The sequence below is a fragment of the Sinohyriopsis cumingii genome, unplaced genomic scaffold, assembly GCF_028554795.1.
Source record: "Sinohyriopsis cumingii isolate HCF-2022 unplaced genomic scaffold, ASM2855479v2 utg000043l, whole genome shotgun sequence".
In the NCBI taxonomy this organism is placed as follows: domain Eukaryota; kingdom Metazoa; phylum Mollusca; class Bivalvia; order Unionida; family Unionidae; genus Sinohyriopsis; species Sinohyriopsis cumingii.
This window is the reverse complement of record NW_028315864.1, coordinates 249305-264218: the sequence shown is the minus strand read 5'-3', so window position 1 is coordinate 264218 and position 14914 is coordinate 249305. Positions and strand designations below refer to the sequence as shown.

The 14914-nt window shown below is 33.7% G+C and overlaps 1 protein-coding gene across 2 annotated transcripts in view; it reads left to right on the top strand.

Moving 5' to 3' along the window:
- The window catches only part of LOC149774982 (uncharacterized), a 51878-nt gene that overhangs the window by 27331 nt on the left and 9633 nt on the right, over positions 1 to 14914 (top strand). Inside the window, exons 3-8 of one of the 2 annotated variants that reach the window (XM_089944566.1) lie at positions 50 to 154; positions 4282 to 4327; positions 5019 to 5203; positions 6482 to 6520; positions 6934 to 7002; positions 8503 to 8619. In XM_089944566.1, coding sequence (XP_089800692.1) covers positions 50 to 154; positions 4282 to 4327; positions 5019 to 5203; positions 6482 to 6520; positions 6934 to 7002; positions 8503 to 8619 — 561 coding nt within the window. Of the gene's footprint in view, positions 1 to 49; positions 155 to 4281; positions 4328 to 5018; positions 5204 to 6481; positions 6521 to 6918; positions 7003 to 8502; positions 8620 to 14914 lie in introns of both variants that reach the window. The other variant, XM_089944565.1, reaches the window with a different exon arrangement.

Sequence of the window (14914 nt, the reverse complement as noted above, 5' to 3'; positions counted from 1 at the left end):
TTTAGAATAAATAATAATTTTACCTATTTTTATTGTGTTTCTAATATAGGTATCCAGGATGGCTATAATGGAAATGAAAACACGATTGTTTGTGACACTGGTACAACATTTCCTTATAACACCGTTTTATTTTGGATATCAGTCTCCGTCAATGGTAAGGAATACTATTTCTTACAAGTGAATTTTCCGTGTCCTTCTAGCATGGCGTTGTATATTGGACATACGATAGGTATTTAAAAGGTTTTGATTATTTTTGTGCTGTACGACTGATACGACGTTTGGTCTTAAAAATATGTAATAGAAAGAAAGTGAAACCAATAATTTAAGTAAAATCAACAAGTATTTTGCTTCCGTACAATAAAAAATGAAAATTCCAAACCACTTACAATATTGTGAATTAAACTTCAAGTAATCCTAAATGATCTATCACAAGTAAAAAATAAATTCTATTAGGCTTGAATGCTCTGACACAACACAATTATGCAATCGAGAATGTATCTGAGTTTACAAAAATCCAAAGTAACGTATTAATCCAAACATCGACGAGCTCTTTATGAATTCAAAGACTATTTTAAATAAATTATTGCTTTCGAATTATATCTGATTTCTACAACATAATTGCATTATGTCACAGAATGGATTCCCAGAGACTGACCTAAAACAGGAACGAACTGTTTTGTTTTATCAAATCCCTATTTATACGTATTTTGCTTGACCGATAACGTAATAAAAGGTATATCATTCTAACGGAAAAAATCTATTAAAATTGTAAACAAGAGTGACCTTGAACTCAAAATGCTATGGAAACATTATATTTATAATTTACAAGCTATGTAAACATTCTGTTTGCAACTTACAATCGCGAGCAAAAGTTAAGTACACAGTATAAATGAAATATACATGCCATCAAAGTTCTTTATTACTTTACACTAGTCACTGAATTCCCTCATACTCCCCATGCACCTTTAGAATCTGTCCAGTCTGAGTATCCAGTTATTAAACGCCATTATGTATTCATCTTTGGTATGTTGCTGATACTTTGGAAAACTGCACTTCCAACCCCTTGGTGGCTTTCAAATATTCTGCCCCATAGCAAATCTTTGATTACCAGATTCAGCTAAAAATTACTCGAAGCTAAGTCAGGCTGTATGGATGATGTTGCAAAGTTTGGATTCTATACTCCGTCAGGACGTCCATCACGACAGTGCATTGATGCGCCGGTGAGTTATCATAAAACTATCGGGTGCCAGTGCGAGGACGGGTATTCCACAACCTTTGGCGATGCGTTGAAGACATTTAAATACCCAGTTACACTGTCAGAGTCAGGGATAGATACCTGAATATCGGAAACAATGCGGATAAAACTCCTTTGATTTTCCGCAAACGTTGGGCGATTTGTTGTCTCTGCTTGTGTTCTCTGACCCAAACATTACAATGTCCTTTTGAACGAAAGCCGTCTTTCATCATCTGTGACAGTTTCAACGAGATATATATGGCTGACTATTTTTGAATAGGCAAGTAACTGTTTGACTTTTTGAGACAGATTATGTTTTTAATTAGCCGTCAACAAATATATGACTCATCCAGCACACACGTTTTAGAGCTTCAACTGATTCTTCATTATATTAAATCATTTGACGAATTATTGCTCTTGATAATTGAAATATCTTCCATTTTGTATCGAATTCTTCGTCAACTGCCCCTTCACATACGGGATGATCGCAATTTAATTTTCCAGGGACATTTTGCGGTGGATGAGGACTGGGATTTTATTCTTGTTTTGAGAATGAATATTTTTTCTTTTTCCTGAAGATAATTATTGTTAGAAACATAATATTGGTTATAACATATTATTTTCCTATAAATCAGCGCAATATTGTTTTATAGTTGATTGCGGGCCGAACATTTTTCGTTAAAAATATCCGATCATCAATAGGACCCCAATCCTCTTTATGCAGTGTCACGTGCCTCCTACGGAATTATTACTAACACCGGAGAAGGACGGACAGTTAAAAGATTAAATAGCTCCGAGCCCCAGTCAGCAAGGCCGACGGTCTAGTTGTATACAGTATAAAATAATAAGGTGAAAGTTATAACAGTTTGATAAGCTATATCACAGTTTTCATCAATTACAGGACAATTTTTCAACGCGATTTCTTCCAATCAATACAAAGAGCTATTCAAATTGCCAGTTATTTCATAACGCGAAATTAGAGGTGAGAGCGTTTCCTTCATGTGTCCCTTCTGTGTTACTCATCAGCAACTTCTGCCTTGTATCCCGATTCGGTACTTCCGGTACCCTTGTTTCCGTTCTCCGACCCTGTGCCTTCGCACAACTGCCTATTCTCCCGGCCCTGCGCTTTCGCACAACTGCATATTCTCACATGCTCTCCGCGTGTTCTCCTCTCTTTACTCTTCAGGTGGCTCCCTATTCCATCCTGAAAGCTTCATGTGGATTAGAAGGGACGTAAATTTTGCCTTCTCGCTCAATCACACGAGAATTAACACAGTCTCACAGACCTTTCACCAGCAAAATGGTAATTAAATCATTAGGTCAACTCATACACTCACATTTAAATATTCCACGCACGCCTGTTCTATAATAAAGGCTATAACAACAACAAGAATGTCACGGTTTCTGATACATACACACATATACCTAATTCTCGATATAGTAAGCTATCAACATCAACAATATTCCTACGCATTTCCTCCGTTAAAAATTATAAAAGACACATACAAATATAAAATGCCTAATTATACGTGCATGAGGCCAACAAGGACTAACTCTGCGTAATCCACAACCATATGTTCAAATACAAACAAGTACAAGTTCTAACACAACTCACTATTAAATTCAGTTATGCACCACGATGCAACATCGTAACAGATTACACCATCCACTTGGATTCTATCCTTCAACTGCATACATTGATCTTAAATATTAATGATTTTCTATACGCTACAGTACGACATGTTGATAATTCAGATTTACATAGAAGATTAAAGTTCTATTAAATTAAATGCACATAATAACGTATAAATCTTACGAAACATAGTTAGGGAAGTGAGACAGATTCTGGCATAATATTTTACCTCAGAGCCCTTTGTTCCAAATCTCGTCCAAATCTCCTAGAACTTTAGTCATGTCCAAGTCTGTCCTGATTCTTCTGGAATGAATGTAACAGGATAATGTATAGCTGCGTGAGAAACCTGCCCAAACTTTGACTATCTTAGTTCTGATTGGATACCAGTGGTCGCTTTGAAAAGTGTCTTGGGTTACATAATAGCACTGATATCTTATAATGTAGGGTTTTCCGGTCTCTAAGCCGACCGGTGACGTCACTGGCTGATGGCACCACCGCCGCAAGGTTCTCTTTGAATTATGCACAAACTTGGCTGATACGCAAAGGTCAAGTCACGGACAGGTAGTTTCTTTGCTTCAGAATCTGTCTAAAGTCGTAATATTATATAACACGTATTGACGTTACCAGAAGTACTTTGAATTGCGAATTCTATCAGAAGAAATCTGTAAACGTGAGGCAGCAATTGTTGGCAAATTTTGTCACACAACGTGACATACAAATAGGACTTTAGGACCGACCTCAAAATCTTTTACTAGTCTTATATGTCTGGCGAGAAACTATCACAACGTTTTGTTGACATGAAACTTACTGGAAAATCAAAGCACAAGGTATAATGTCATCCCATCATAACGAACAAAAACAAAAGAGCCTAAATAATAGCTACTACGTCCATATCTTTGGTGCGTTAAATAAATTTTGTCAACCATTACGTAGGAGATTATTGCAGACATAAACATTCTTCAAATTGGACGCCGCCATCGTGAAGAACATTTCATTGGAGGTAAGTTTTCCCTTCCAACTTTTCCGCAAGCGGCATTCTGCGAGTACGATGTAACGTACGAAATGAAGTGCAGTGGTAGTTATTCATTTCACCTGGTTACTTATCCCAAAGTTTCTGATTTTTTCCGAATATTTCGGGTCATTTGTTTTTCAATCTGCAAAGGGTGTACAGAGAAGCCCAATTTGATTCAAATGCCAGTGCAGTAAGATGGTAAGACTGATTTTCTGAGCTTTTGTAAATTTGCACGTCGGTTACCCTTCTCATTCACAAAATAAATTTGCGACCATTTTACTCATTGCCATTATGCATACCGTGTAGTATTTCATTTGACAAGCATGCAATTTTGTTACATTAAACTCGCGAGGATTAGATTCCAGAAATAAGGGTTAATATTGGAAAAATTTATTTTTTCAGCGTTAATTTTGCTGTACTACCTCTGGGTCCTGTGCAGAAGTATAAGGTATTAAATATTTAATACCTTTTAATAACGAGACATTGTCATGCACATTAATAACAAGTTAATGCTAAAACTTGATAGATAAAATATAGACGACTTCTGAATAATCTATTAAGGTTTAGATAGAAGCAGAATCTTCAATATATAACGCCCTTCTCTCTCTCTCTTTCTCTCTCTCTCTCTCCCTCTCTCTCTCTCTCTCTCTCTCTCTCTCTCTCTCTCTCTCTATATATATATATATATATATATATATATACCTATTTATCTATCTATCTCCACATTGGCTCAAGGCAGGGTTTATTTGAAATCAATATGCAACGAAATATTTGTGTAAATGTTAAAATGTTTAGGAGTTAAATATTTAAGTGAAGATGTAGATCAAATTTAAGCTAAGATGTCTCAGCCATTGTCGAATATTTGGGAAGTGTTATGTGCTTTTTTATACGAAATAGTAATACATATGAAATGAACCATCGTGTGCCAGTACAACGTGGTCTCTCAAGACAGAATGCCTCTCTTTAATCTAGATAGTTGATCAATGCATGGAATGTCCGGTGTTGCATTACATGTGGTGCTCTTCGAAAATAGTGGTCTCAACGTAAGCTTCAGTCTGTACCTCTTTGTACACAATTGTTCTTCTAAATCAGACTTAACAAATGCGAAAAGTTCATGTCCTTTTTCACGTTTGTTGTAGAGGCGGAGGCTGCAGACAAAGATGCCATTCCCTGTGCCGTTCACGCTGTTGTCAGGCAGCACAGGGTGGATGCAAATCAATGTTTGTATCATTTAGGGGCTGTCTTTGCTCAATGGTGAACTGTCTGCGGTCCTGTCACAGGCAGAGATGGGAAAGAATGGAAGAGGGCGCCGTTAATGTACCAGGTACCTACCAGTGTTAATAATCTTTACTTCTCTCAATGAGTAATTTAAAGTGTACATTCAGAGGAAGATTGGATGATCAGACAAGAAATAGCTGCATTAATATATCAGGAATTACCATATATTTATGAGTCATCACAAATCATTCAGAGTGAAAATAGCAGGCTTCAATTGCAGTAGATAACATTAATATATTGTCACAATATCTTGAGTGTCATGACAAAAGGACAACATAATGACAAATCACATATACTCCTGCTATAATAATCAGGTTGCTTTCACGTTAGTCGTGATAATTGTGTCATTGTGGCTCGAGATTTGCATAGTTAGATATCTGTAAAAAGGTATAGTCCAGGTTGTTTTGTATCTATTATACACTAAACGTAATTGGGAGATCCATGAACGCCAATTCCTGGTATAATATAGAATAATGTGTTTCTTTTATGAGCACAGTGTGTCACTGATTTAGCCACTGGAAAAAATGCATATGTTTTGTTATAGTAATTAAAATTTGTACTCATTTTGACAATTAAAAATGCAAATATGCATGGAAACGGTGTATGTATTTCAAGCAGACTTCTGGAATCTGTATTATTTACACAAAATACGCTCCTTATTTAGCTGTAGAGTGCCGGCTAAAATGGTGATCGGCTTGACACATTCATGTTACAAAAATATATGTGTGTGTGTGTGTGTGTTATGTAAAAATGATAGTCTGATAATCTGATAAGTATGTAAGGAATTATTAGGTAATTCCAATAGTTCATATTTGGATGGATGAGTGGATGCAAGATAAATTTGTAATATTTCTAAAGGATTTGATATTGCCCTTGACGAAGGTGCATATGTGTCATGAAAATGTTTGGTTTTATTTTGCCAAACGGAACTCCACTCCTCCTGCAATCAGGAACAATCCTAAACCCTACTGTGTCACCCCAGATGATATAGGGCATGAGTACAACAAATAAGTAAAATTTCCGCCACCCACTGACTTCACTATATTTAGCTTGTAATAGCTTCTGTTCTTCTTATTTGAATTTCTTGCAAAAGCCATTTTGCTGCACACGGTCTGATTCAGTGCGTGTCCAGGAATTGATTCTGACTGAATATGCGTTGCCATAATCATGTGACTGTTGAATAAACTGGACTCCTGTACCTCCATTTTGTATTATATACTCTGGCACTGGGAATTTAATGTATACTTTCACTATTGCATGTTAAGTAGCCTTACTTGATATGTATAGGTCGTACACTCATTTAGTACTTTCCCAAAATCTTCAGATATTGTTGTTGAGCCAGCTGTAGAAGTGAGAGAGCCAGGTATGTAGAACTTTGTTTAATATGTTCTCTTGCGATGATTAGATTTTCTATTTCCCACATTTTGCACACAATGTCCGTTTCGACAAGAGCCATCTGTCTCTTTGTGTTGGCCTTAAATTCCAACTGAAGCAATGTAATGCCGAAGTGAACCTAAATGAAAAATAGCGGGACGTGTACATTCAACGTGGAAACTGAATTTACATTTTGTACTGCATACAGACTTTAATGCTAAATCGTCTACAATTAAGAAATAGTCCATTTGGAAAGAAAGTATTTGTTTGAATTAGGCACATTTATTTAACTAAAAGAATGTAATTACACTAAAACGTTTTAAAGCAATTGTTGAGTTGTCCAAGTTACGGAAGTAAACGTCAGCCTAATTAACCCACCACACTTAGTCATGAACGTTTCAGATCGTGATGCATCCTGCCACAATGCAGATCCGTCAGGTGCCAGTCCTTCGCAGCGCATTCCGACCCAAGGTAAAAGCCCTCAAACACCTTTATTTAAATCATTCTGCATTTGTTTCTTGAGTGGATAGTAGCAACATAGATGAGTTATTCACACTTTATGATTTTTGTTTCTTACAAACTAAGATACTATCATTTTGTCGGAATAAGAATCCCAAATAAGATTATTGGCAAACCCCACACAGGGAGCTTCTATTACAAGCTTATAATATTTTATCCTGATATGCCGTTTAAGCAATTTATACTTACATAAATAAAAACTCGCCATTCATTTAGTCTGTTAATGTTGTAAACATAAGCACGAATAGATGCGTTTCACCTAATTTCATTAATGCTAGAGCAGTGTTAAAATGTTGGAATTGTATGAGGTGACTGAGCGGTATTTTTTTATGGAACATTGCCTTATTTATTTTGCCATTGATCATGCAAAATAGTGGATATGATAATTCAGCTATCATTATCTTTAAGAAAAGATGGGGTCTGGATTTAACCAAACATACATATAGTCTTAAATTTAAATGAAGAATCCAGCACTCTTAATTTGGATAAAATTTGAGTCTGACTTAAGTTCGACCAGTCCAGTGTCATTATTCAGAACCCAATATTTCAGACACCTTCGTGAAATTAAGGCCCATGGAAGAGTGGCTAATCCAGCTTACGTAACGCTGATAGATGATGAAACCAGTGTATTCTTCAATTCTTGTTTTTTCCTCTTTTGTACTTCACCATAGAACAGCAATTAATCGGACATTCGCTTTAATTTGCTTTTATTTTGGACCTGTTATTTAATTCACTAAGTGTTTTTGCTATGCTTGATGCTAGTGGTTACTTTTTATCGTAAATTTTTTTTATGGTCGTCCTATTTGTTTTCATGGGGAGTTGTCTCTTTATCACACTGTAAACACTCCTTCCTCGTATGATTGTGTTCAATATTAGCATTGCCTTAAGAATACCGAAAGAGGAGTTGAGTTTCCGATTTTATGTTCTATTCCCGTATATTTGACCTCTCTCATGCAGCCCTTTTGGGTTATGCAGCCATCACTTTTATGGGTACCAGTTTTCATGGATTTTGCGGTTTCTACAAACCACTAATTTCAGGACCCCCCAGAAAATATTTGTCGAAATAATAGAACCAATAGTGTAGGTGACTATGAAATAGTAATTTTCTGTGTATGAAAAACCACAAAAAATGATGCCCATGAAATAAATGAATTCATATTACTGGAAGAAAGAGGTTACAAGCTACAGAACGTGAGACATGTATGTATTTTTGGCATAATAAGGTACAGATAATGTATTGTCGCTTTTGAGCTGCAGGAGGCTGCATAGTGGAATTACAAAGAATCATCGATTTACGTGTTGATGGGCAACAGTTGACCTTGGGACATGCTGGCGTATGCATTTATATTTTAAGATATTATAAGTTTCAGGTCATTTGGGGTTTTTAAAACTGATATCTGCCAGTTATGATAATTAATTCCGAGTGTTTGATGTATTTTTTTTAAATTGCAGGCACTTCACATTTGCCATCAGTTATACCTGAAGGTGGTGCCACCGGTGGCACTGGGATACCACCTACCTCGCACGACGCCGAGATGCGCATTCGGTATGCGATTGAGGCCAGAACAAGTAAGCAACTGTTTTGTACACATATGGCGTTTGAATTGAGAAATATATGCAAAATACATTCTTTAATAAATAAAGATCAATCAAGCCCAGCGAAACAAAAGGAGTGGCACGTTCTTAATTGATCCCAATTTCCTCACCTGACTATAACTTTAATACTAAATATAACGTAACATTAGGTGCAATAAAGGTTTATTTATCAATTGTGACATTATTTGAAACTAATAAACGTGAATATTAATACATTACACGATATATTATGTCATTGATTGAGTGTTATTTTCAAGTAATTTCAGTTAAGTAACAGGACTTCATGGTTGACACTAATTACGTAACCTATGTAGATTCAGTGCCCTATTGAAATTTCTTTACCCTTCATGCATTACATATTTGTGATGTTTGATTGATTTAGGTAACTCATGTAACTAGTAGTACAGAGGTACATATTGGATTGAATTTACGGATGAGGGTCTATGGAAATTTAACTTTACGCTTGGGGCGGTTTCGGGACATAAAGAAATAAAAAAGAACAAAACAAAGAACGATGTGTTTTTCTTTCAAAATCATTACTTAAATGTACCCATCTCAACGAATTTAGTATCCTACAACATTTCCAGAGGCAGTTTCTTCCGCAACCAATTTAGTTTTCTTTCATAACATATCATGGACACTGTGGTTACATTTTATTTTGTTTGCATGCTTTTGCAAATTGTTAATGCTTTCTTGTTTGTAATGTAGCCAAATGTACATTAGTATATATATATATATATATATATATATATATATATATATATATATATATATATATATATATATATATATATATATATATATATATATAATGTCTTCAATGCATGCCAGTTTCACAGAGAACTAGATATTTTGTTTTGTATGTGTCCAATTACATTAGATAGTTCTAATAGGAATAATAAATAATAAAGGATACACAGTTATTGTGTCGGCTCAAGCTAAATGGTCGCTATAGCTAATATAGTTTTAGTTCGTTATCGACTATGAGCCAAACCACACAGTGACCCCATTTCACTATACCGTATTTATACACTTTTGGTAAACCGTTTATTAGAATTTGTTGTCAACTATTTCCCAGCTAGTGATAGTGTTACACCTGTGATTCCAACGAATGAAATGCTGTACATTAAGCATATCGTTTGTTCAAATAGTGATCGACAGGAAGGATATTGAACAAAAAGACAATTTCAGAGAAAAATTATTTATTTATGATTCACGGGCTGATACATGTACATGTATGTTGACACTTTCATTGGATGATAAAACATGATGGTATCATATTTGTTACGGTAACAAGTATTGTCACAAGTGTATGTTGTTTGAAAATCTTATTATCATTACATAGGACTTCTGACAGTAATTATACCAGTATATTATTTTTATATTAAAACTATGCCCTACGTCATCGATATGGACAACAACATAAGCATTTTAAGATAAATCCACAGAAAACGATTAATTTAGGTATAGCATTTTTCGGTTATAATGTTCTAAAAATCCCGGTCCTCTATGAAAAGTTATAATACTGTTTTACTCTACGTGTATTACCTGTCACTTTTCGAATTTTATTATTTCCCAACGGTTGTTTTCGCAATGTGCTTGACCACCTAACCAGAATATTTCTAATTTCTCTAATTTTGGGAATATTGTCTAACTTCAGTACATTTTCAATTAAACGAAAATTTCATACCAAGGAAAGTAAATTCACTAGAGTTGCGGTTTGATTGTATTTTCGACCATATTGAACTTAAAAATATATTATATTACCAAACCAAATTGCGTACATTTTTTCGATGTTAAAACTAACTCCGGCAATATAAAAAAAAATGTCAGATAAAATCTAATCGTGTGTTACGTATATTTGATTTAATTTATATTTGATTAATTTAATTATTTGTAAGTTTTAAAATCTTTTGATTTTTAATTTCATTACATTTAAAAAAAACCGTAGTTTTGTTTACAAGGAACTTGATCTTTTTAAAAAAATAGTTTGACCTTGACTCTTCAGTTGTAAACACCTAAAGTTGACCTAGTTTCTGACCTTGATTTAGAAATCAGTGAAAGAAGTAAACAACTTTTTATTTTTTTTTATTCTCGAAGTAAAATGATTAGTTTTTATCAAGGTCATACTGGGGCTACGTGATTTTTTAAATACGTAAACAGCCTCTATTTCGCAATTCTGGCCTTCCCGACATTGCGCATTAGTTAGTTTTGATAGTGACGTTTATAGAGATATTTCTCAGTTGGGGCTTTTTCTGAACACTGGAAAGTGTCTGTTGTGGCATTTTGGACTTATATGTTAATTTTTATTTAAATTGTTTGGATTCTGAATGATTAATTCTTTTTTCTTAAAATATTTGAGTGGTCATACAGAATTCTTGGACAAAGACATTTATTTAAATTTTATTCGGAATTCAAACACCGGAATATTATTTGCTGTGGTTCACAAAGGACTGTACATATCAGCTATATACTGACTATAGTATACGTCATCGCCTTCCATTTTGAATTTCTTCGTCGGGACTCGAACTTGAATTCATTAGAACATTTCCTCATTAGGACTTCTAAAATTTAATTCGTGGATTATCCTAGGATTATTTTTGGATTTGATTCTTAGAACCGTAAGTTCTTATGTTTCCATTTTTACAGCGTTTTCTCAGGGAAATAAATTATTTGTTAAATTTTTCAAAGCTTGTTGTTTTCACTCTTTCTTTTGCTACTGTTTGTTTGAGCCTAAATATGTAACATAAGACATGCTTTTTAAAAATTTTAGGAACCGTCTGTTATAAGGAAAGTATGCTATCATGTTGAGAGATTAAATTTGCGTTGGTAACATTTTCAATGACATTATTATTTGGATTCTTCCTGAAAATGTATCCAGTATCACTGCGCAAATTATAGATATATGTTGAGAGATGGTATCCATCTGTGTGCAGTCTCTTTAATCTATTACACAGCGTTTTATATTATCATAAAACAGCTTTATCCTTTTAAGTAAATGAGCTAAATCACCCCCCCCCCCGCCAGACTATCATAAAGAGTCAAATTCGTGTTCAATTCTAATGAAAATAAAAGACCAGGTGAGATACAAAATATGTTGTTACTGTATAAAATAATTATCTGATAATAGTTTCACCTTTAACAAAGCCAGGTTGGTCCTTGCAAACAATGGCTCTTTTATATAGAACATGTTTCAAAGAGATATTAGCATCCCGCCTTGTAAACGCTGTTGTGGCCTCTCTAATTTAGGATACTTACAATTACGTTCTCCTTTTATGTAGATGATAATTCTCAGAATACATACTTAAAGTTTATTGATTAAAAATACCAATAACGTTCCAAAAAAAAAATGAAAAACATTAAATTGTAAAAATTGATCTGAGCCAGGTCGTGGATTGGTTGGCATATTTTTCAACTATAATTTGCCTCTAAATGTAACATAGGTCCTTGTAAAGAATTACTTTGAGAAAGTTTTGATATATTTGAGCAATATTCGGTATATGTGCACCTGTTCGATGTGTTTATAATTGTATAAATTTGATAGTGCATTTTTGTTTGTTTTAAAATGCCTTTCGTCCAATAGTTAAACTATCATCATGTTTTCTCAAATCAGGCGTCAGCTTACTAAAATAAGGTATGCGTTCTACGTGTAAAAATATAGGATGGTATTTTCCATTATCTTCAATCCACTTTGCACGTGACCCTAATTTAACTCTTTACATTTTCCTCCTCATTGCCATCAGTTAGTTTTGTTTATTGATCTAGAGAGTTTATATCTTTTCTGTATGTTATTGTAGGAGTTGCGTATCTTCTTTTAGTAAGAAAATGAATGGTTTTACATCTAGTTTCTATTTGCTTGGTTCCCAAAAAGAATTGTTCGCTTGTGAAAACTGCAGAGTAAATCTTGGATTCTATCATGTATTTGTTCAGGACACACCATTGCCTTTGAAAATACTTGCTTACCTCATTATTAATATAGTCTTTATCTTTCAGCAAGAAGTTATTACAGTTCCAAAAAGGATTGTGCTTCATAATTTTTTAAAAATTAAGTCTAATCGTGGCAAGTGGATGGTCAATTTTGATATCTTGTTTTTTTTTATATAGAAGATTCTGTTACATATATCAACATATTATTGGAAATAAAGAATAAAGCTGGTCTAGTATTGTTAAGGGGGTTAGCTAACTCGATGCTTATCTCTTTGGACCAATATTATGTTCCCTTTAAACAAGAATCAAATAGTGTTAGGCAATAAATCTAAAACTGCTTCCCTTTCCTTGAAATTATTTATTATTGTATAAGCATATCTTTCCTCGGCACGATTACGTAGCAAATTAAAATAACCACCAATAATTACATAAGTATTTTTAATTTCAATTATATATTGATTTGACTCTGTACAGAAGTGAGATCTATTCCTATTATGTCCATATACAGTCACAAGTATTAGTCTCTGGCTCTAAATGGATATAACAAGAATAACTGTTTTTCTTCTATTTCATCGCTTTTTACTCTGTGTAGAGCATTATGAAAATTGTGATTTGGGAATATATCTCCCATTCTTGAGTTTAAAGTTAATGTTTTTTAACGGAAATTAAATCAATTCATCACATTGTCTTTAAAAATGTCTCCAAATTATTTAGTGAAGTCAGTGTCTTACATTAAACAGAGCGCGCATTTGTTACTTTTCAAGTAGTTAAATAAAGTTGTTATTTTATTAGGATACTCAAATTACTGCCTACACATGGAAAACTATATATATATAATTGCAATGCCAGTAGCTGGTACAGGAAAGTAACATTTCCATTGGTCAGAATGTTATCACGTGATCAAAACGAATCTCGTTCATTTCTGTATGAACTGTAAGGAGAACTACTTTTCCACTTCTATAAATAGAGTCACGTGTACAGCATAAGATAAACACTGCCAGTTAAGGCAGACATTAAGTAAGCATTAAAAAAAACAACATTCTAACAAACAAACAAAAAATAATTGAAAAAATTTGGCTTCCATTGGTTGAAGGACTGGTATTATGATGACCTTATTGCGATCAAGCTGGACATCCCAAGTGCTATAAATAGCTACGTAACAGAAAAACCACAAACATGTATTACTATGCTCAATTAAGATTTCAATTTTTTAATGATGCAAACAAAATGACATAACAAATAATTAAAATTTCAATTATAAGACTTTAACGTTGTTTTTTCTGAGTTCATCGTGGTATAAACTGTCAATTGCCGACTCACACAGCTTACATAACGCCCTTCGGGCGTTATTTGCCGTGTGAGTCGGCAACTGACAGTTTATACCACGATGAACTCAGAAAAAACTTCGTTAAACTCTTAAGTAAGTGCACAGTTCACTAACATAAAGAACATTTATATTCAAACAAATCTACAATTCAGGTGGACAATAGAGCGCTGCAGTTAAAGAGATGGAGTAATTTCATTTACGGGAAAAACACACAATAATATGACCACATATCAAATAATATGTCTGACAATCTTACGTATCTTAGGTACCTGCGTTCTGTATGAAACACACTATATATATATATATATATATATATATATATATATATATATATATATATATATATATATATATATATATATATATATATATATAAACGCACATAAACTGACAACGAACAGTGAAAAACTAGTATCTAACTGGCCGGAGAGCTTTCGACTCCTAATGAGTCTTTTTCAAAGGCAAATACAAAACATAGACAAGACAAACAAATAAAACACAAAAACCAATGTGTCTGAAAAATTATGCATGGCTGTTTCTACTGGAATTAAACCTTTAAATTTAATATGTTTTAACTAGCTTATTTTAACTTGCTGCCAATGCAGGAATATATTTTTATCGACCTAGAAATCGATGAGCCATAACGACATCCACTATTTTATGTAAATGTATGCAAGCGCAAATTATATCCCGGATATTGCATTGTTATAGTAGTCATTATAGACTATTAAGCAAATTTACAGAAGTATTTAAAAGAAAATGTGTCGGCTGTAAAAAAATAATTTTATTTGTGCATGGCTGTCTTTTTCTAGTATTTTTGGTTTAAACCATTTGGGTTTCAATGTTCTAAGGCGGCGTATCCAGTAGATACCAGTTTTGCACTGTTCGTTGTTACTTTATTGCATTAATAATATTTTATTTCGAAATTAATTATTACTGAGCATGTATTTGGTAACGAACTCCTCTTTACACAGTTAGTTCTATGAGTAAAATACGTATATATTCTTAACAGTG